The 23,975-nt window shown below is 42.1% G+C and overlaps 2 protein-coding genes across 5 annotated transcripts in view; both read right to left on the bottom strand.

The window, feature by feature from the left end:
• Positions 1 to 9,696, bottom strand: part of ndrg3b (ndrg family member 3b) — a 143,579-nt gene extending 133,883 nt beyond the window's left edge. For both annotated transcript variants that reach the window (XM_060938005.1, XM_060938006.1), the window contains exon 1: positions 9,582 to 9,696. The gene's annotated coding sequence lies outside the window, so the exon portion shown is untranslated. The remainder of the gene's footprint in view (positions 1 to 9,581) is intronic.
• A 990-nt stretch (positions 9,697 to 10,686) lies between these two features.
• Positions 10,687 to 23,975, bottom strand: part of phf20b (PHD finger protein 20, b) — a 68,679-nt gene continuing 55,390 nt past the window's right edge. For all 3 annotated transcript variants that reach the window (XM_060938002.1, XM_060938004.1, XM_060938003.1), the window contains exons 14-18: positions 23,464 to 23,563; positions 22,297 to 22,492; positions 20,993 to 21,323; positions 20,328 to 20,547; positions 10,687 to 15,327 (exon numbers count right to left, since the gene is read on the bottom strand). In XM_060938002.1, coding sequence (XP_060793985.1) covers positions 15,182 to 15,327; positions 20,328 to 20,547; positions 20,993 to 21,323; positions 22,297 to 22,492; positions 23,464 to 23,563 — 993 coding nt within the window. In that variant the 3' untranslated portion in view covers positions 10,687 to 15,181. The remainder of the gene's footprint in view (positions 15,328 to 20,327; positions 20,548 to 20,992; positions 21,324 to 22,296; positions 22,493 to 23,463; positions 23,564 to 23,975) is intronic.

Raw genomic sequence — 23,975 nt, 5'->3', positions numbered from 1 at the left:
ATAAACAAACCAGCGCTGACGTAGGATTCAGAGGGAGGCGTCCCGCACGCGACGTCACAAAAATCAATGTTTCCCGGGAAATCCAAATGCCAAGTTTTTTCAGAGGCGGACCAATTCGCCTCAAATGGCTCGATTTCAACTGAATTTTTCTGGTATTGCGCAAGCTAAAAAAAATTGCACAAAATGTGACAGATATTTGACCAAAGTTTAATAGAAAATAGGAGAATTACATTGATCTTGCTCCTGAATTTACCCGTGATATGCACTTTCACACAGCCCACCTGGCAGAAAGCAGTAATTTTTCCCCCCTTCACAGCTCAAATTCTCAGATGAAAATCTTAATGCCCGGGGGCTGGTCCCATTCGATCTCAGCTTGCATGCAGAAATGAAGCTTCTAGATGTGCAACAAAATATGATACGATGCATTTTCAATTCAGCAAACATAAGCATTGCCTGAATATGTGCCTTAGCCTTCCCTTTTTCAATTCATTGTCCTTTTTTATAACATTGATATTCAATCATTGAAACATGGTGAATTAAACATTAGCTCTCTGGCTAAGCTTTCTCTGGGGATGCGTTTGAAGCACAGGGGTTTTATTTCACATTCTGCTATTGAAATCATGGTGTTCTCTACAGCCACAGACATATTTTTGCCTCCTGTGCTCTCTGGCTCTCCGCATCTGGAGCTACAAACCTCGTTACCCACTATGATTAGACTGATTAGATATCTGGACGTGTAGGTGTGCTATTAGCCAAGACGCTCCCATACAGCAGACTTTAAGGATCTGGGACAATCTTCCAGCTCCTGCTTGATGTTTTTTTTTTTTCCATAGCAATATTAATATTACACTATTGTATTGTGTCATAAAAAAAGTGTGCTTGGGAAAAGGCTTATTTATTTATTTTTTAAATAAACACCCCTGTAGCCTCTCCTGATTCCAGATAAACAGGAAGTTACTTTTTCAGAGGAGAGAGTGTGGGCCTGATTGAGCTTAAATGTTAATAACACTTCATGTAATATAAGCATCATTTCAGGATGAATCACCTGCTTTATTTATGCAGTGTTGAACGTACTGTTCGATACACACGAAGCACATCTGGAATGCTGTGAATGTAACTAATGGCCCTTTTCCACTACCCTTTTTCAGCTCACTTCAGCCCGACACGGCTCGCGTTTCGACTATCTCAGAACAGCACGACTCAGCTCGCTTCAGCCCTGCTCAGCCCCCAAAACTCGCACGGTTTTGGAGTGGGGCTGAAGCAAGCCAAACCGAGCCGAGTGGGGCTAGGGGCGTGAGCAGACACTCCCCTGTGCACTGATTGGTGAGGAGGAGTGTCCTCACATGCCCACACACGCCCCGCGAGCACGCTGGGATCTGTAAACACCGCAAACCCGGAAGAAGAATAATTACGAATTACGAGAATTATGAAGCCTTATGCGCCTCGCCTCATCTATACGCTCTTGCCAGTATCTGTTGGCGTTGTCGGTGACAACAAGCCACAGCACCAAGACCAGCAACACTAACGACTCCATGTCCTCCATGTTTATTGTTTACTCTCCGGGTTGTGAGACTACCGCTTAAAAGATCACTGATGTCACTGTTTGCGCCGCCTAACGACATCACGTGACGTCCACCCACTTTTGCTAACTCCACCCAATGTGTCCACCCACTTCCAGCCAGCACGGTTCAGCGCGGTTGTAGTCGAAATGCAACTCCAACAGCCCCGCTCAGCTCGACTCAGCACGGCACGGCTCAGCCTGACTCAGCCGCGTTGGTAGTGGAAAAGCGGCATATGTTGCTTTTGTAGCATTCAGGCACCACGACAAACAGGATTAAATATTCTGCAATGCTACAGCACGAGCTGCCTAAAACACAATTTCTTCAAGAGGCCTGATTTTATCAGCTGTTTCTCACTAGCTAGTGTGGAGTAAATAATTGTGTTTGCGTCAGCCAGGCAAGCAGCGCGGTCTGTGAGAAGTACAAACATACATTTTAACAGCACGTCAATCGTATTTATAAGCTGAGACACATTCACAATCCTTGAATCGTATTTAACGCTGACGCACTTTTTTGTTGAAACTCAGACATACGGAATCATGCAGTTCGCTGAACCTGCAGCATAGAGCAGTGTTTCTGAACCACTGGGGCCACGAAGCGCCATCTAGTGGGTCGCAAATCCCCCCCAAGTTGAAGCTATTTTTTTTTTTTTTATTCGTAGTAGGGTACAATTACTGGGCTGCATCCGAAATCACATCTGCCTCATTATGCTACGGTCACACTGCAGCTTGCGATGCTTTGCAATGGGTTATCGATGAAAATGAGGCATTTTGGTGGTGATGCGCAGCGATATACCCGTGAGCTGAAAGTTGTGGTCACACAGTAGGTGAACTCTTGACTGTCACGCCTTCGCACGCTTGAGTCTGGCACAGCTCACGGAGTGCGTTCTTGGGACCTAGTCGTTATAGGAAACACCAGATACTGATTGAGCGTAATTGGCACATACGGACACAGACGCTGTTTTCACAGAGGCTTTGCAAAGTATCATCATTATCACGTTTGTCTCTAGCCATGTTTATAACGCTGTTTAAATACTCTGCTTTGCTTTCGTTTGTAAATATCACGTCTGCTAATAAATACTCTTCCTGCACTTAGATCCAGCTACTGCCATCCATCTTGTAGTGTCCTGATCCCCAGATCTTTAACCCAGCCACATATAAAAAGTTGTACTCCTCCATGCTCCTCCAGGTTTCCATCTGCATGTCCGTGTAGAACGATGTCTGCAGCACCAGGTAGTTTGAGATGTCGGGGAACTCAATGGATGGATCATTTTCCAACTTGTAGGAAAAATCCTTTGTTAGCGTGTAAGGATCTAATCCCACTGAGTGGTTTCTATATCCACTTCTTTCGAGTGTACTTCTTGGTTTTAATAACTTGCTTGTTTGCTGAACACAAACATGACAATAAGTTCTTGTGTTAATGAATCAGACTCCACTTTTGGATCATTAATCCCTTTTGACTGACAGTGTCCTGTGTGCAGGGTTTGGCTTCTGGCACATCCATGCAGTTTTAAATACAATACCTACAATTAAAAACAGTTTGTTTTATTGCATTTATTTAATTCCTGGGCTCCCATCTGCAACAGGGAGTCATGTTGCATCCCATTAATACACTTTACAGTAGGTTATTAAATTCTAATAGAATAGACGAGCCAAAATAATCGGGGATCTTTTTTAATGGGCCCCGACTGGTTACAAGTACGAATAGGTGGGCCTTAAAGCAGAAAAGGTTGAGAACCCCTGGTATAGTCAAAGTCCCTTCCCACGCCATGTGGCACATAGGACTGCGCCCATCTCCATTTCCCTCGGCCTCTCACCTATTACATAGTTAGGATTACAGTGGGGGGCTGGTCCTCTGGTAACCGCGAGAGTTTGACTCCCCACTTGCATCTGTATTGCAGCGTGCCTTGCCAGACAGCAGTAGGTACCATTTTTATGATGGTCTTTGGTATGACCCGACCGTGAGTAGCACTCATGATCTCCCGATCAAGAGGCGGACACGCTAACCACTAGGCCAAGTCGCGGTACATAATAAAACAGGACAGGGCATGTGATGATAGAAAAATTAAGCAACAGGGTGATGTGATGCTGTTAACACACTGAAGCTGATTTTGGAAAATAAACAGTATATCCTGAGGCATTTTATTTCTCTTATAATCACAGCAATTTGCCAACAATTACAAATGTCTATTAAAAAAAAAAAAAAACACTTTTCTTTAAATCTGTTTATAATATTATGGAACATCTTCAAGACAAGTTAGCTCATGTTATAGTGTTTACTAACACCAGCCTTTCCATTTCTCTCCAATATACAAACACACACGCTAACACTTTCCCCATATCAGAATTTTCATAATTTAAAAAATTGAATGCACTCCCACCAGAAACATCTTACGATAATGCTAAATAAACATCGTCAGAAAATTACACCACATTGACAAAATCCGTTTATGCACATTGTTCATCACACATGTCCCTTTGTATGCGATTACTATAGAGACGATGATGTGTTAGAAGTGGATTAATTATAAACCTGCAATTAGGGGTAGTATTAAAAAAATAATGATTCTCAAAGACATTTATACTACACACAATCCTGTATGTATCATGATATACAGGTTTGCAACCAAACTGTCAGTCATACACGAACACTATTTAAAAACAAAACAAAAACCCAAAAACAACAAACTACTGTATTATGAAAAATTTGTGTTTAAAAATGAATGAATGTTTGGGATTGGCAATTTGAAAAGAAAAAAAGAAAGCAAAACTCTGTCAAAAAAGTTTAACATGGTAAACTTTTAAAATTAAATATGAAACTATAAGATGAAGTCAGCTGTTTTCTGATCAATTTGTCTTTTTTTTTTTTCTTTTCCTGTCATTAACAATACATACACTCACTGGCCACTTTAATAGGAATTTGTTCTTGATTCTAAGATCCCTGTTCTTGGCTGGCAGGAGTGGAACCCAATGTGGTCTTCTGCTGTTGCATGCCGAGATGCTTTTCTGCTCATCATGGTTGTAAAGAGTTACTATATCCTTCCTGGCAACTCGAACCAATCTGGGGTGGGTTTCCCAAAAGCATCGCAGCACAAAGATTATCATTAAATGGTAGTGCGAGCAGCACAATAAACACTCACTCCCCTAGTTAAGACACTCTTAGTGTTAAGAGGCTTTTGGGAAACCCACCGCTGTGACCTCTCATCAACAAGACAGAGATTGCCACCCACAGAACTGTTGCTCACTCAATGTTTTTTTGTTTTTCGCACCATTCTGTGTCAACTCTAGGAGACTGTTGTGTGTGAAAACCCCAGAAGATCAGCAGTTTCCGAAATACTTAAACCAGTCCATCTGACACCAACACCCATGCCACAGTGAAAGTCACAGAGATCACAATTTCTCTCATTCTGATGTTTGAAGTGAACATTAACTAAACCTATTGATTTGTATCTGCATGATTTTATGCACTGTGCTGCTGTCAAGGGATTGGCTGATTAGATAAAATAGCAAGTGGATGGGTGTTCCTAATAAAGTGGCCAGTGAGTACAGTGTTCTCCACGTGTGCTTTTAGAGTGGCGCATCGCCACGTTATAATTGTGGCCCGCCGCCCTTCCCTTGGCCAAAAAAAAAAAGTAACTTCATCAGTATACACCAAATAAATCGTCAAGTATTCGCTTTATTTTAATTTTGTAACTATTTAACACGAAGACGACCATTAAACGAACGCATACGGGGCTACCTGAAGTGGTCACGCGATTGCAATAGAAAACCATCCGGCCAGCTGCATACAGATTGTGACACAGAGCTCTGCAGATTGAGGCCTATCCCTGCGTTACGCTACACCGCACCACATTACACCATACTGTACATAGTAACGCTGGAAGCTACAAGCTGCAGCTAGCCAGCAGCTAAATAACTTTGCGGGTGTTTGTAGTGTTATTGTGCAACGGTTATGCTTATCTATCGTCTTTACTGACCATACACAGTTACAGTAATCATATAAAAGTGCACACACACACACACAAGTTCAGGTCTTTTATTTTACGTATCTGTGATTGTGTAGGCGAGAGCTGCATTTTCCCGTTGCTTCCCTGTAGTTGTTGACTGCATGACTTCCAGGTTCCTGGGTCAAAGGACCCGAACTACGGAGGCCGGGGTGGCTTTGTAGTGCCAGTCTTGGACATGCACACCAGCTCGTGCACTGATTGGAGTGGTTTCACCCAATTAACATTAATTATGTGTATTGTCAAAAGTTTATGCATTTATTGTAATTGGGCATTTTGTTTATGCATAGAAGTTCATTTATTTTTTCACACACAGAAAAAAAATATATAATTCATTCAGGGATGCGCAACAGGCGCATCAGTCTCAACTGAAATGTCAAATAAGTCTCACATTGACAAAGATGATATGTACAGTAAGAATGTGTTAATTTTTTCTAAAATAATTTTACCAATGATTTAGCATTTCCTATCCATTTATTAGCCAGTTTCACTGTCAAAAAAGCCCAAAGTCCGTCAGCTTCATCGTCCCCCTGACCCCTTACCGGGGCTCCGCCCCTAGACCCCGTTGGGGGCTTAGGTGGCCCCCAAACCCCCGCCACCACCTTTTATTTTTGAAAAGTGGAGAACACTGGAGTATTTAAAAACACCCACCCACACACAATATCACTGATTATATCAGAAAAGCCCAAAGTCCGTCAGCTTCATCGTCCCCCTGACCCCTTACCAGGGTTCTGCCCCTGGACCCCATTGGGGGCTTAGGTGGCCCCCAAACCCCCGCCACCACCTTTTATTTTTGAAAAGTGGAGAACACTGGAGTATTTAAAAACACCCACACGCACACTATCATTGATTATATCAGAAAAGCCCAAAGTCCGTCAACTTCATCGTCCCCCTGACCCCTTACCAGGGCTCTGCCCCTGGACCGCATTGGGGAGCTTAGGCGGCCCCCAAACCCCCGCCACCACCTTTTATTTTGAAAAAGCGGAGAACACTGGAGTGAGTATTTAAAAACACCCACACTATCACTGATTATATCAGAAATGCCCAAAGTCTGTCAGCTTCATCGTCCCCCTGACCCCTTACCGGGGCTCTGCCGCGGCCCCCAAACCCCCACCATCACCTTTTATTTTTTGAAAAGTGGAGAACACTGGAGTATTTAAAAACACCCACACGCACACTATCATTGATTATATCAGAAAAGCCCAAAGTCCGTCAGCTTCATCGTCCCCCTGACCCCTTACCAGGGCTCTGCCCCTGGACCCCATTGGGGAGCTTAGGCGGCCCCCAAACCCCCGCCACCACCTTTTATTTTGAAAAAGCGGAGAACACTGGAGTGAGTACCGTATTTTCCGGACTATACGTCGCTCCGGGTCCTGGGTTCGAGCCCCGGGGCCGGCGAGGGCCTTTCTGTGTGGAGTTTGCATGTTCTCCCCGTGTCCGCGTGGGTTTCCTCCGGGTGCTCCGGTTTCCCCCACAGTCCAAAGACATGCAGGTTAGGTTAACTGGTGACTCTAAATTGACCGTAGGTGTGAATGTGAGTGTGAATGGTTGTCTGTGTCTATGTGTCAGCCCTGTGATGACCTGGCGACTTGTCCAGGGTGTACCCCGCCTTTCGCCCGTAGTCAGCTGGGATAGGCTCCAGCTTGCCTGCGACCCTGTAGAAGGATAAAGCGGCTAGAGATAATGAGATGAGATACGTCGCTCCGGAGTTTAAGTCGCATCAGCCAAAAAATGCATTATGAAGACGAAAAAAACATATATACGTCGCACCGGACTATAAGTCGCACTTTTTTGAAGGGTTATTCTATCCATAGAATCTGTGATTCTATCTGATAAGCAGTGCGTGGTTACTGCGCGACTGCATTGTTTATTTAATAAACGAACAGCTGAGCAGTGATAACGCGCCCTTTGCTCTGTAAGTAGCCTAGTCTGATTATTTTAAATATCTACTACTATCTTTAATACCATCACTATCGTTATTACTAATAGCCTATATTATTATTATTATAACTAATATTAGTAGATATTACCGATGCATTAATCAGTTTGCTTTTAGAATATTTTTACCGGTAGGGCTTATTATCGCCCCATGGCTCTTTCATCTGTGTTATTAAAGCTGTAGTCATCATCGAGGAGTGTCATTCTTCATTTTTGTCGAATTTTATTTAATCAAATCAGAGGTCAAGTAAGCTATAGGTATATCATCTCCAAAGACAGGTACGGTAGTAAAAACAACCGTCTAGTGAAAAAACAACAACAACAACCGCTTTTAAATCCCCTACTTAAATCCTTAAAATGAGTCATTTAACTCATGTCTTGTGTGATCTGATCTCCAATGGTGAAATAAACCGGTTGTGATGAGTACAGTCTGTTATTTTAGAAGATAAATGTAATATATAATTTAATATATAGACTAATAAAAATTAATATTTTATAATATAATATCACGACATATTACTGTCTGTAACTGTCACTAAAGCGTTTTCTAAGATCATAATGTCTGATATTATTATTATTATTATTATTATTATTATTATTATTTTACACACACAATAAGCGCATGTGCGTAAAGTTATAGTAAACCACCCCCCGCCTTTTTTTTTTGAGTCGCCGGACCCACCCACCTCCTGCGTTCCGGGACCTCCCACTTCACAAATTAAGCACTGCCTAAAATCACTACATAACTTATTTAAATAACTATAGGCCTATCATTAATAATAAAACACAGGTCAATCAAGTTTATCAAGCTGATGATTTCACTCCAAATCAGCAAATCCATTGAATTCCTCATCCTCGGTGTCGCTTCTGAACAACTCTGCCAACTCCAGCGGCAGATGAAGCGCCGTTTCCTCTTCTTCTGCGTGGCTGTCGTCAGACTCAGCATCAGCTCCAGTTATTCCGCGGTGAAGAAAAAAAAAAAAAAAACATATATACGTCGCACCGGAGTATAAGTCGCATGGCCAGCCGAACCATGAAAAAAAAGTGCGACTTATAGTCCGAAAAATACGGTATTTAAAAACACCCACACACACACTATCACTGATTATATCAGAAATGCCCAAAGTCTGTCAGCTTCATCGTCCCCCTGACCCCTTACCGGGGCTCTGCCGCGGCCCCCAAACCCCCACCATCACCTTTTATTTTTGAAAAGTGGAGAACACTGGAGTATTTAAAAACACCCACACACAATATCACTGATTATATCAGAAAAGCATATTGTAAATGTATTAAGATATCAACATGGTCATTTTATCCAAAGCTAGCTGTGACTTTTGATTCCTATCAGAGCTGCTGTTACAGAAAACTAAATCAACCCCTTCTGACCAAATTCAACAGCACTGAATACATACAGCACATTTAAAAAAAAAAAAGTGTCTCATTATGAGCAGAGCCTTATATTTCTGAATATTTTGTGCTGTAGTCACTGACATGGAAATCATCTGCACCACATCACAAACACCATAATGCTGAGCTGTGGATAAACTCGACGTGTTCAAACTAATAAGAAAATTTACTGAGTGTATTTAGCTGGTTAAAAAAAAAAAAGTTACTTTGGATAAATAACCCGTGTGTGTGTGTAGTGAAGCACAATAACAGTAACCTGCTGGCTGTAATGGAGAGGAGCTGAGTGAGTGAGTGAGTGAGTGACCTTCTGGCATTGAGCCCGAGTGGACACTGCTTAGCCAGCTAGCTCCATACAGGAGGAGTTTATTCAGCATTCATACTTCCTGAGAGCTTACAACGGCTTGTGAGCATCTATTTGTAAGGTATCTAATCTCAGTATGTTATCTGCGTTGAGGCTGAAGGTGAGCGGTTCATGACAGCTAGCTCAGTAGCCTGACAGCTAGTTATCTCGCTGAGGTGGAGCTAACGGTTAGCAACGAGCAGAGCGACTGAAGCTGCAGCTCGTACGCGCGTTAGTTCACTCTGTTATAAAAAATGCCAGCAAATTAAATCTTAGAAATGATTTAAAAACTTGCCCGACTGTCTACAGGTGAATAAAATTAGAAAACACTCACCGTTTTGCTCGAAGAAACCCGAGAGGAATAAACCGCGGTGTGAGAGAGTGAGTAAGTGAGCGTGCGCGCGCTTGTAGCTCACTGAGCTAGTCTGCTCATCTCCGCTCTGAGGGACGCCGATGCTACTCGAGGGGGCGGAGTCAAGAGCAACCCTTGGTTGTATCCCAAATGGCTAGACAAGCCCACTACAACACGTATGACGTAATGATTTTTCTTTACACTACGTAGTGCAGTGTAAATACAGTAAAGAGCTATTTAGGATTCAGCCCACCTCATGGCGCAGTGGGCCAGTTTACAGCACATTTATTCTCTAGAATATATATAAAAAAAAAATTACTTTTTTTTTTTTAACTCCTGTAGGTGAGTATTTCTTCTTCTTCTTCTTCTTCTTCTTTTGGCTTCCGCATCCTTCTCTACCACTTTCATGTCCTCTCTCACCCCATCCATACACAGTGGTGCTTGAAAGTTTGTGAACCCTTTAGAATTTTCTCTATTTCTGCATAAATATGACCTAAAACATCATCAGATTTTCACACAAGTCCTAAAAGTAGATAAAGAGAACCCAGTTGAGACAAAAATATTATACTTGGTCATTTATTTACTAAGGAAAATGATCATATATGTGAGTGGGAAAAGTATGTGAACCTCTAGGATTAGCAGTTCATTTGAAGGTGAAATTAGAGTCGGGTGTTTGCAATCAATGGGATGACAATCAGGTGTGAATGGGCGCCCTGTTTTATTTAAAGAACAGGGATCTATCATCTTCACAACACATGTTTGTGGAAGTGTATCATGGCACGAACAAAGGAGATTTCTGAGGACCTCGGAAAAAGCGTTGTTGATGCTAATCAGGCTAGAAAAGGTTACAAAACCATCTCTAAAGAGTTTGGACTCCACCAATCCACAGTCAGACAGATTGTGTACAAATGGAGGAAATTCAAGACCATTGTTACCCTCCCCAGGAGTGGTCGACCAACAAAGATCACTCTAAGAGCAAGGTGTGTAATAGTCGGCGAGGTCACAAAGGACCCCAGGGTAACTTCTAAGCAACTGAAGGCCTCTCTCACATTGGCTAATGTTCATGAGTTTACCATCAGGAGAACACTGAACAACAACAATAATAAATTTTATTTATAAGCGCCTTTCATGACACTCAAGGACACTTTACAAGAATAAAGCAGATAAAATAAACAGATAAAAACAAAATAACAGATAAACTACACAATATAAAATGGAAAAAAGCACTAATAAACAATGGGTTGCAAGGAGAAAGCCACTGCTCTCCAAAAAGAACATTGCTGCTTGTCTGCAGATCATGTGGACAAGCCAGAACGCTATTGGAAAAACGCTATGTGGATGGATGAGACCAAAATAGAACTTTTTGGTTTAAACGAGAAGCGTTATGTTTGGAGAAAGGAAAACACTGCATTCCAGTATAAGAACCTTATCCCATCTGTGAAACATGGTGGTGGTAGTATCATGGTTTGGGCCTGTTTTGCTGCATCTGGGCCAGGACGGCTGGCCATCATTGATGGAACAATGAATTCTGAATTATACCAGCGAAATCTAAAGGAAAATGTCAGGACATCTGTCCATGAACTGAATCTTAAGAGAAGGTGAGTCATGCAGCAAGACAACGACCCTAAGCACACAAATCGTTCTACCAAAGAATGGTTAAAGAAGAACAAAGTTAATGTTTTGGAATGGCCAAGTCAAAGTCCTGACCTTAATCCAATCGAAATGCTGTGGAAGGACCTGAAGTGAGCAGTTCATGTGAGGAAACCCACCAGCATCCCAGAGTTGAGCTGTTCTGTACAGAGGAACGGGCTAAAATTCCTCCAAGCTGGTGTGCAGGACTGATCAACAGTTACCAGAAACATTTAGTTGCAGTTATTGCAGTACAATTGCAAAAGTTCGCATACTTTTGCCACTCACAGATATGTAATATTGGATCATTTTCCTTAATAAATAAATGACCAAGTATAATATTTTTCTCATTTGTTTAACTGGGTTCTCTTTATCTACTTTTAAGACTTGTGTGAAAATCTGATGATGTTTTAGGTCATAATTATGCAGAAATATAGAAAATTCTGAAGGGTTCACAAACTTTCAAGCACCACTGTATCTCCTCTTTGGCCTTCCTCATTTTCGTTTGCCTGGCAGCTCCATCCTCAACATTCTCCTTCCCACATGCTCTGCATCTCTTCTCAGGATGTGCCCACGTCATCTCAGTCTCATCTCTCTTAGCTTAATTCCCAAGCTCTCCACATGTGCTGTCCCTCTGATGTGCTCGTTCCTTATCCTGTCTAACCTTGTCACTCCCATCGCAAACCTCAACATCCTCAACTCCGCCACCTCCAACTTTGCCTCCTGTCTCTTCGTTAAGGGTACGGTCTCCAATCCATACATCACAGCTGGTCTCACTACTCTCTCTCTCTCTCTCTCTCTCTATATATATATATATATATATATATATATATATATATATATATATATATATATACACACCTTTCACTTTTGCTGGGACTTTCCTATCACAAATGACTCCCAAAATCCTTCTCCAACTGCTCTACCCTGCTTGCACTCTCTTTCTCACCTCACTCTCGCAGCCCCCATTTTCCTGCACAGCTGACCCCAGGTACTTGAATTGTAGGTGAGTATTTCTAAATAACTGAAATAAAATCTACTGAATGCAATGACTGTCATGCTGGTTGTAGCCAGGGACCCCTTAAACTGGAAAAGAAATTCCATGGATCCCCACCATGTACATTTATTTTACAAAAAATGATTTTTAATGACTTCTTGGAGCATAGATCTTTCTGTTCCTGAAATTTCCAATAATATAACCCATTAGGTCTGAGTTGACTTTAGTGCTCAGACCCCATAACTTTCATTATGTGATATTAATTTAGGAGAGGATAACTCTACTGTTATAGGCTAATTTGAACCCAAGGAACAACTTGGGATGTGTGCCAAAATCACGATCCGGGGCAAACGGGCCAAAAATCACCAATCCAAGATGGCTGCCGGTAGCCATATTGAAAATAATTTTTGTACCACTGACCACAGAAGTATGTGCAATACCTCATTTTATGGGTTTTTGGGTATGGGGAATCCATTAGTGACCTCATTTTCATGCTTGAAAGAAAAGGGAACAAGCTATGGTCATGGTTTAAAAAAAAAAAAAAAAGCCCACATTGCAGTTTTACAGAAAACATGAGAAAACCCTACCTCAAACATGAAATCATGGAATTGGCAGACCTATGCACATAATTTAGGAGAGTATAAGAAAGCAAGCATTTGATTAATATAAAGAAATTGTATTTTCAAATCATACTATTATGATCAATGGAATGTTAAAGAGAAAAATACAAAATAAAACTTAGTACTTCCGTAAGCAGCAATATCTTGAGAGCATAAATGTTTAACAGATTGGTAATTTTCAGGCTGTTCACTCCAGGTAGCAATTTTGGCTCACATCCTAAGTTATTCCTTGGATTCAAATTAGCCTATAAGGAGCCGAGTTATCCTCTCCTAAATTATGTACATACAGGTCTAAGCCAGGTCCTAGACTATATATCCAGGTCCCTTGGATATACCTCACAGACACTTGTGGGTCCCTGGACTTCACTTTGAGAACTGCAGCACGAATGAGATCTCACATTTACAGATTTTCAATTACTCCATACCAAAACATCTTCACCAAAAGCCACAAAGTCCTACTTTATTTTTTTTTTAAGACACGCAATTAAAAATGCATTTGTTCCCCTGAGCCTCAACTGCAATTCCATACGGTTTAGCAACAACAGCAGCCCAGATATTGTAAATATGCCTTAAGGAGATTTAAACCAAAATAAAGAGGAGGCACGATGGAGATTATCACACCCCCAGAGAATATAAACATAACCAGGCATACAAACGGCACACTAACCACAGACTTGTAGAAGCTGAGCTGACAAGACTTTTTTTTTTTTTTTCTTCCTTGGCTTCAGCTAATGTATTATGCTCAACAAGGAACTTCTCCTGTTTCCACGGCAGGTTGGAGAAGGGATTTTTTTTTTTTTTTACTTGAGAAGTCCAGAAGAATTTGGACGCCACACAAAGTGCTTTAAAAAAAAAAAAAATCAAGTTTTATAAAACAACGTCTGATTACTGTACTGCCAGTGACTAGTGATGTAAGAAGGGGGACACACGATGAGACAATGCACGGCCAAGTGAAAGTACAGAGGACAGGCTGCATACAGCTCACTGGCTACACGAAGAAAAGCATTAAGTTTAGAAAAATATAAAACAATATCTACCCTCTTCCTTGTAGGATCAGATTTGAAAACCGTAGACATTTTTTGCATCTGAATGTGTTGCTCTGGAATATCAAGTGCAGGTTAAGAACTGAAATTAAAATGAAAAATACTTTGGGGTATGAGCACTGAACTCTGACACTCTCTTGCTGAACACAAACGGAGAGTCCATCTGCTCCTCCGACATGCACCGTTCTAGCTGAATGACGGACAGACAGACACTGTGGGCATTTTTAAACAAACAAACAAACAAACAAACAAACAAACAAACAAACAAAACCCACAGCTGAATCAATAACTTAAATTCTCAATAAGTTAAAAAGGCAACTCGTGCCCAAAAATGGAAATTTGGGGGGGGGGACAGAAATAATATTACAGCATACTCTAAGAGCTTGTGAAAAGAAAATGAAGGGAAAAAACAAAAACACCTTTTGTGCTCGTTAAATATGCATTCCTAGGAAACAAATACAAGTAATCATGTCCAAAACCGAGGCAGACACGAGAGGAACAGTACTACAGAATTTACACAGGATAAAAAGTTAATCATCGGCATCCTCATCATCATTATTGTGGTTATGAATGGAGACTTAGTCACAGTCAATAACATTACAATTTTGATCAAATGGAAAAGAACAAAAACAACCAGAAACATGAATTAAAGTTTACATATAGGCAAATTTACACTGTCTATTTTTAATACAAATATAAAAGCAAGACGCAAGTACTTTGAGATTAAAATATATGTTCCTTTAAACATTTCCATGTTTACTTACAAAACCACAGTCGCTGCCTCAGAGAGTCTCTTCACCTGAAGATGTCAAATATTCAAACAGTTCTTGATAAACAGGTCACATATGAAAAGGTGGTTTTGCATAACTTTCGCAACGCAGTGGAGAACAAAAAAAAAAAATCAACCAACCAACCAACTAAAATAAAAAATAGAACTTTAGATGATAAACAAATTTAAGTGCTTAAAATAACCAAAATAATATCCCTTGCATGTAATGCCATAAACATTATAGTCCTTCAAAAAAAATAATAATAATAACAAAAACGAGGCATTAATGATGCCCAAAATTGAACCACAACCCTGAATTACATACAACCCTTTTAACATATGAAACATTCAAGTAATTTCTCTCTCCTTTTTACTCTCAGGGGTTGGTTTGTTTTGGCTCGCAGTTTTCCCACAGCACCGATACCACTTATTTTTCAGCTTTAGCTCAGGTTCAAGTCTCTCTTTTTAAATTCCACCTCTCTTCTGCCGTACGTTTCTGAGGAAATCTGTGTGCGATGACCCCCTCATGTGGATGAGGAGCACAATGCAATTTGTTGCACTGTTCCCAGGTCAGTCAGTAGCTGTCTGATGCGGTGTTTGAGCTGCGGGAGACGAGCCAGAGGGTCCGGAGGCTCCAGCTCACCTGTGTAGTCCAGCCAACTTTCTAAAACTGAACAAAAGGACAGAAAGAACAGGTGTGTTTTATTCATCCAGACACGGAGTCATTAATAACTGTATGTTCACCAAAAAAAAAAAAAAATTCCATCAATTAAATTTTATACAATTATCCTGGAAAGGATGCATCAATGATTACGCAGTCAAAAGCATCAGCCAAGTATAGTTGTGTACCAAACCCACATATGTATGAAATGCTGCCATATTCTGACAGCGTATTTAGTTTTTTTTTTAAAAAGACCGAGTTTTGGGCAGTTTGTCATTTTCACTGCAGGGTTTCTGACAGATGTTTCAAGTAAGATGGATAGCGAGTGGATATTTCAGACTCAGAATAACTTTATTAATCCCCGGAGGGAAATTCAAATTTGCAACCAAGCTCCTGAATCAAAGTAGTAGTAAACATGTCTAAAAATAGAAGATAAAACAGTCTTAAAAAAAAGGAATAAAATAAATTTAAATAAAGTTCAACAACTTAAGTAAAAGCAAAATGAAGTGATTTTATATACAATGATTCCCATATACATACACTACCGTTCAAAAGTTTGGGGTCACCCAGACAATTTTGTGTTTTCCATGAAAAGTCACACTTTTATTTACCACCATAAGTTGTAAAATGAATAGAAAATATAGGTCAAGACATTTTTCTGGCCATTTTGAGCGTTTAATCGACCCCACAAATGTGATGCTCCAGAAACTCAATCTGCTCAAAGGAAGGTCAGTTTTATAGCTTCTCTAAAGAGCTCAACTGTTTTCAGCTGTGCTAACATGATTGTACAAGGGTTTTCTAATCATCCATTAGCCTTCTGAGGCAATGAGCAAACACATTGTACCATTAGAACACTGGAGTGAGAGTTGCTGGAAATGGGCCTCTATACACCTATGGAGATATTGCACCAAAAACCAGACATTTGCAGCTAGAATAGTCATTTACCACATTAGCAATGTATAGAGTGGATTTCTGATTAGTTTAAAGGAACAGTCCACCGTACTTCCATAATGAAATATGCTCTTATCTGAATTGAGACGAGCTGCTCCGTACCTGCCTGAGCTTTGCGCGACCTCCCAGTCAGTCAGACGCGCTGTCACTCCTGTTAGCAATGTAGCTCGGCTCAGCATGGCCAATGGTATTTTTTGGGGCTGTAGTTAGATGCGACCAAACTCTTCCGCGTTTTTCCTGTTTACATAGGTTTATATGACCAGTGACATGAAACAAGTTCAGTTACACAAATTGAAACGTAGCGATTTTCTATGCTATGGAAAGTCCGCACTATAATGACAGGCGTACTAACACCTTCTGCGCGCTTCGGCAGCGCATTGATACGGAGCTCAGATATCAATGCGCTGCCGAAGCGCGCAGAAGGTGTTAGTACGCCTGTCATTATAGTGCGGACTTTCCATAGCATAGAAAATCGCTACGTTTCAATTTGTGTAACTGAACTTGTTTCATGTCACTGGTCATATAAACCTATGTAAACAGGAAAAACGCAGAAGAGTTTGGTCGCATCTAACTACAGCCCCAAAAAATACCATTGGCCATGCTGAGCCGAGCTACATTGCTAACAGGAGTGACAGCGCGTCTGACTGCGTCTGACTGGCTGGGAGGTCGCGCAAAGCTCGGACAGGTACGGAGCAGCTCGTCTCAATTCAGATAAGAGCATATTTCATTATGGAAGTACGGTGGACTGTTCCTTTAAAGGGATCTTCATTGAAAAGAACACTGCTTTTCTTTCAAAAATAAGGACATTTCAAAGTGACCCCAAACTTTTGAACGGTAGTGTATACTGCACCCGAGTTAAGGTTACATGGTAAGACCGTGTACCACAGTTATACAGTGGCATTGTACAGCCTGACAGCAACAGGTAGGAATGATTTCCTGTGTCTCTCAATTGTGCAGCGTGGAAGAATCAGCAGTTTACTGAAGGTGCTCCTGTGGCTGATCAGCTCCTCATGTAGAGGGTGGGAAGGACAGTCTAAGATTGTTTTTATTTTGGACAGCGTCCTCTTCTCCAACACCACTGTCAGATAAAAGACTAAACCCATTGTGTCCAAGTTCAGTAGTCTTTTAAGGTTATTACTTATCACACTGTATACAAGATGACTGCGATAAAATCTTGGCTGCAGTCAAGAACAGACTGCGCGATAACGTTCTTCAAATCAAGTTCCATCATGAAGATCTTCTAATAATTGACCTGCAATTAAAGAAAATTTCTATGTTCTACTTACGCCCACCAACCAGCCAATGTGATCTGTGCTTGTGTATAAAATGAGATAGAGGTGTAACAGACTCACATTGTGGAAATCAGCTTTTATGCATGCAATGCAGTTGCACGGTTTGAACACCAGAGGGCCCAATCTGCACAACCCATCCATCCATCCATCCATCCATCCATTATCTGTAGCTGCTTATCCTGTTCTACAGGGTCGCAGGCAAGCTGGAGCCTATCCCAGCTGACTATGGGCGAGAGGCGGGGTACACCCTGGACAAGTCGCAGGGCTGACACATAGACACAAACAACCATTCACACCTACGGTCAATTTAGAGCCACCAATTAGCCTAACCTGCATGTCTTTGCACTGTGGGGGAAACCGGTAGCCTGGGCCCGCCCATCCTAAGTGTGATGCAACACGGGGGCCTGTTGCAAACTTAGTCTGGCAAGGCAAGCTATCTCCAGCTCTTCCAAGCTCCCGAAAAATCGGGAGCCAATCAACTTTGAGCATCTCCAACGGCCCTGGGTAGAGGCGTGTTCAAGGCAGTGACGTAGTAGAACTGCGACCGGAAGCCACAGATTGTTTACAGAATCTATGCCGGAAGCGCTTCATTCACTAGAAACATTACGAACATGGAGCAGCGGCAAGCCTTTGACACAGCGGTAGATGCTGTATTGAAAGCATTCAACGGGAAGTTCTCATTGAAAACGGAGCAAAGAGCAGCCCTGGAGGTATTTATCTTCTTCCTGTTACTCAAGCAGTTTCCGTCGCGTCACATACGTCAGAGGAAAGAGTGATGTGATTGGTTTAAGCTTCGTCACAGCTTTTTCTGGCTTCGACCAGTAGCAAACTGAGGCATTTCAGGGAGGCGGGTCAACCACGCGCTTTGGGAAACGGTTGGGCTTAATATCTTTGCCAGACTAATGCTCGCAGAGCTTTGAAGTTGCGTTAGCCAGACTAGGAAACCGGAGCACCCGGAGGAAACCCACGCGGACAACATGCAAACTCCACACCGAAAGGCCCTCATCGGCTGCTGGGCTTGAACCCAGGATCTTCTTGCTGTGAGGCGACAGTGCTAACCACTGTCTGTACAACCCATAAAGTTAAAATATACAGAGAGCACGCTGGTCATGTGATGGCGCTCTTTCATGGAGAGCCTGCGATCTGCACTAATAAAGTCTGATAATCTGATAGCTCTGGACTGCAACAACCAACATGCATTAATATGCTATGTGGTTACACGTTATAGCTGTAAAAAGGGGTCTTCAGTACAGTTTAAACAAAGGCCATGGAAAATGGGCAAATTTTGTTCAAAATATTCTGAGAATCTCATCTCATCTCATTATCTGTAGCCGCTTTATCCTGTTCTACAGGGTCGCAGGCAAGCTGGAGCCTATCCCAGCTGACTACGGGCGAAAGGCGGGGTACACCCTGGACAAGTCGCCAGGTCATCACAGGGCTGACACATAGACAACCATTCACACTCACATTCACACCTACGGTCAATTTAGAGTCACCAGTTAACCTAACCTGCATGTCTTTGGACTGTGGGGGAAACCGGAGCACCTGGAGGAAACCCACGCGGACACGGGGAGAACATGCAAACTCCGCACAGAAAGGCCCTCGCCGGCCACGGGGCTCGAACCCGGACCTTCTTGCTGTGAGGCGACAGCGCTAACCACTACACCACCATGCCGCCCATTATTCTGAGAATCGATTTGAAATTCTAAAGCCAGTATCATGAACCAAATCGAATCATGACCAGAGTGCATTGTTGTACCCTTATAAGGTAATTATTCTTCAAAATGAGTCTGAAGTGATAAATTACATAAACATCCATGTTTCATTTATATTTTGGCATTGGGAAAAAAAAAAAACAAAACAAAAAAAAACACACACAACAGGGTAGATGTCCCTTTGAGTTTTACATAATTCTGTGCCGTCCTCCTACTGGTGGCTTTTGGATGCACGTCATAACAGGAGTGGAACTGAGATTTTAATCAAACATTTCTGACACAAATAAAAAACACTATTCTGTAGAGCAGGGGTCTTCAATCCTATCCGCAAAGGGCCGGTGTAGCTGCAGGCTTTCATTACAGCCAAATTGGAGGCTCACTTGATTGTTGACTGGAGACGAGGGTGAAATGATTAAACAAGTGAAATCAGGTGTAGCTCCTGCTTGGTTGGAATGAAAGCCTGCAGCCACACTGGCCCTTTGTGGATAGGATTGAAGACCCCTGCTGTAGAGTATACATACTATAACGCAGCCTTTCTCAACCGGGGTGCCGCGGCACCCTGGGGTGCCGTCTGGCTTCGTTAGGGGTGCCGTCAAAAAATGATATATTTTAACATTGAAATAAATAAAATGAATTAAAATTCCAAAAAACGATAGTTACACTAATGCAGATCATCGCCGCCTCATGCATCATCAAAATGTGTCTCACGGCCCCCTTTCCCATGTCACAACGTCACTGCCGGGGTCAGCGTATGGTCAGCGTGACTGCGTATATTTTATATGGGGGTGCCTTGAGAATTTGCATACTTCTGAAGGGTGCCGTGACTGAAAAAAGGTTGAGAAACGCTGCTATAATGCATTACTCAGCATGTTCCTGAGCAGTTTGGACATACAATCACATGGTCTCCTCAACAAAAACTTTGCATTTCTACATCAACCAAATGTGTGTGTTTTTTTTTTTTTTCCGCTCAGCTGTTTCTAATCAGATTTTTTTAAAATTCTGATTAAGAAAGAAAGAAAGAAACCCAGGTCAGGGTTGGTTCAATGCTCACCATCCAGCTCCCTTTCTATGAGGTCCATCCTGTGGCTGACCTCGTCCTGCACGGCCTCGATGTGCTCTAGCAGGTTCAGTTGCCACTGCCGGTGTAGGAGGAGGTCAGGGTCAGGTTTGGAGTCATGAGTCACTGGGTCAGGCTCCTCTTCCTTAACATGTGCTGTGTAACTCTTCTCTCTTTCAGCTGCCGCCAGCAGCTTCATGCGACACTCCAACTCCTAATAACAAATCAATCAATCATGTTACATTAGTATGCAGTGGGCCCATCTAGAGCATGGTGTATTGATCTAAAGCTACTCTGTCCCATCATAAAGCTTCAAGCTTTCAGCTGGGAGGGAATCACAACCATGAATCAGCAGAGACGTTAGACTGCTTTTAAGAAATTAGAGGCATGAAGACTGAGACTTTGAAGCAGCAAGAAGTGGGAACATTAAAACATGACTGATGTTCTGTTTGTTCAAGGCTCATTTAGTTACAATCTCATTTAGCTATTCTCGTTTTTAAGTTAAAAACGACTGGTTTTTTCCGTCTTATCCCAACTTGGAAGGCTAGACTCAACAGAAAGGGTCCAGAATTCACGTTATCCAACTGCTCTTGGTCAGCTGGCCCCAGATAAACAAATCTAACCCAAAACACATCAACAACAGTGCATTGTTAGACCACCTTAGCGTTGGTCAGCTGCAGTTTGCGCGTCTCGAGTTCCAGAAGCTCCTCTGTGCTGCGGGTCTCCACCACCAGCCGCTGCTCCAGTGCCGGATAATACGCATGTGGCTTTTGGTAGCAGTGCTCGCTGCTGATGTAAGACGTCTGGAAGGAACAGGTGGGAGGCACGGGCTGTTTGGAATTGACCTGCTCACCATCTGTGGAGTCCACGGCATGAGGGGAGGAGGGAGAGGGAGTGGTCATGCCGGAATGCCCCGTCCCCTTCCTGATTATGCCATCGGAGGACTTCCAGGGCTGCCGCCACAGTTTCAGGTCTGGGTGAGCCTGAGCCCTATCAGACAAAACATACAGGATTCATTACAAAGAGAAAGCTAGCTCAGAAATGATGTGGTAGCTGTGTCCCAGACAGATGAAATGCAATAAGTGGAATACATACATAAATAGTAAATAAAAGCACAAACGCATTTAACAATTTCCATGAACTATGAAAAGCAGCATTCAAGATGTTAAATGTGTGCGTGTGAGGTCAGTTAAATCAGCGCCAAGTATGAATGGCTGAGGAACAGCGTACACATCATTAAACACAGGAACCAATATTGCTCACAAGAGAATCCAAACAGGTAAAGAGGAAAAACCTCAAATTTTACTACAAATCCTCTAACAATCAGTGGCTTAAGTAGCCAAGTTTTCCCAGATATTCACCAAGCGAGGCAGAAGTCCAGTGTGGCCGCTACTGACTCGGTTCTCTATGGCGGTTTTTTTTTTTTTTTGTTAAATGGACTGAGACCTCAATCTCACACTCCTTTTCTTTAAATGGCTCACAAGACTGAGGCTTGTTAATTCAAAGTTCATCTACAAAACGTGGGCACAAAATTAACGTAACCACTGCTAGAAACAACGGCACTTCTTTCACATATTGCGTCCTTTCTGCTTCAACGAACCGACTTTTCTGCTGGATGAATTTTTATTCACGTCTGAGGGCTGTGTATGAAACAAAAAGAGAAATTTCAGGTATGGTCTTTCTACCAAATCTCAGTTACTCATCATTTTAGTCTTTGTTTAACTGAAAGAAAAAAAAAAAAAAAAAAACATGAATCAGTGGTGTTGAATAGCTGAGATTTACTCCTGAATCTGCTTCATGTTTCTCCACCAAACATGACAAGTAAACAATAATGAAGAAGGTTGCTCTTTAAAAAAAAAATAAAATATTGGACACTTGATTGTTGGAAAGAATTTCTTGTACAACCTTTACTTGGTGAATTTAAAAAAGAAAAAAAGAAAAAGAAAAAACCCTCTGAACCTACTGCAGTATGCTCATTTTGAGTTGGAGGCCGTTGAGCACTTCGAACACGCGGTGCACGTCGCCCAAGAGCTGGTGCGTGGCTGCCATTTTCTTGCCATTCTGATGAGAGTAATTTTCTTCTAAGAAGGGCAGGCCGTACATGTGACCGCTGCTGAGCCAGTCCTTGTCGTACCAGTAGCGCTGACTCTGTCTCTGAGCTAAAACACAATGCATTCAGAAACAAAAACTTTCAAAACAAGACTTAAAGTGCACATCACGGGTAAATTCAGGAGCAAGATCAATGTAATTCTCCTATTTTCTATTAAACTTTGGTCAAATATCTGTAACATTCTGCATTCTCTGCAATTTTTTTACCTTGCGCAATACCAGAAAAATTCACTTGAAAATCAAGCCATTTGAGGCGAATTGGTCCGCCTCTGAAAAAACTTGGCATTTGGATTTCCCGGGAAACACTGATTTTCGTGACGTCATCTGCGGGACGCCTCCCTCTGAATCCTACGTCAGCGCTGGTTTGTTTATGAGAAAACGACCTGGTGGTTTTCTGCAAATTTCTTCAACGTTATCGCGTAATTATTAAAATGGTTAACAGATGTATCGTAGGAGGGTGTAGCAACACCAATCTTGATGGGATTAGTACTCATCGTTTCCCAAAAGACCGGACAATGAGAGAGAAATGGGAGCGCTTGGTCTACACAGGCTGTGCACTGAAACCGTGCAAAGCTCTCGCAGCCTGCTGGCGCTTCCGCAGGTGACGTCACGAATCTGGCTCCAGACTCCCTTGGGATTTTTCCAGACATGTTTTGTTATTTTATTTTTTTCTGCTGTAGACAGATGGCCTTGTGCAAAATTACCCTTCTGGATGAGTGTGTAAAGGGACATACCTTCATAAAAAAACCACAAAATTGGTCCAGAATATGCACTAAGTCCATCATGGTTATAAATATGATCACTGATTAGTCATCATCTGACAAACGCAAAAGTTTCATTATAGAGAAGGTTTAAAAAAAAGGGCAACAAAATAAGGATTGCGATCCTAAGACACCCAATATCCCTCCCAAGCATAAATAACGCATTTAGTGCTGCACCACTGGACAGTTAAACGTGGAACCAAAGTTCTTTCACAGCCTTCACCGTGAGAATTCTCAGAGTGGAGATGAAGTGAGCTCACCAGGAGGGTCCCTGCAGATGTAGCAGCTATAGGTGTCAGGGACACTGTCCTCATACAGGCCCATGCATGTGCCATGCTGCCAACATAAACACTCATCACACTGAAGAGAGAAACAAAAAAGGCAAAGTGGTTAGCATTCGTACACACTCAGACTTCAGTCTCTTCAATGCACATGCATTTCAACAGCAATGCAATGAACGTTTCTTCACTCAAGAATCATTTTGTCCAAGGACAAAAAATTATATATATAAAAGTAAAAAACACACAGTATACATTATATGGCCAATGGCCTTTGTCAAACGGTTACCCAGAACTGTCCTTGTCCAATCTCCCTTCACTGGAACTAAAGGGGTCCAAACCTTTTCCAGCATGATAATGATCCATGAAGACATAGTTGGACAAGGCTGGGGTGGAAAAACTCGAGCGACCTGCATGGAGTCCTAACCTCAACCACACTGAACACCTTTGGGATGAACTGGAATGCAGACTGCAAACCAGGACTCCTTTCAAGA

This window comes from Neoarius graeffei, chromosome 13, assembly GCF_027579695.1.
Source record: "Neoarius graeffei isolate fNeoGra1 chromosome 13, fNeoGra1.pri, whole genome shotgun sequence".
NCBI lineage: Eukaryota > Metazoa > Chordata > Actinopteri > Siluriformes > Ariidae > Neoarius > Neoarius graeffei.
The sequence above is the reverse complement of the archived record's forward strand: the minus strand, read 5'-3'. Positions and strand labels throughout refer to the sequence as shown.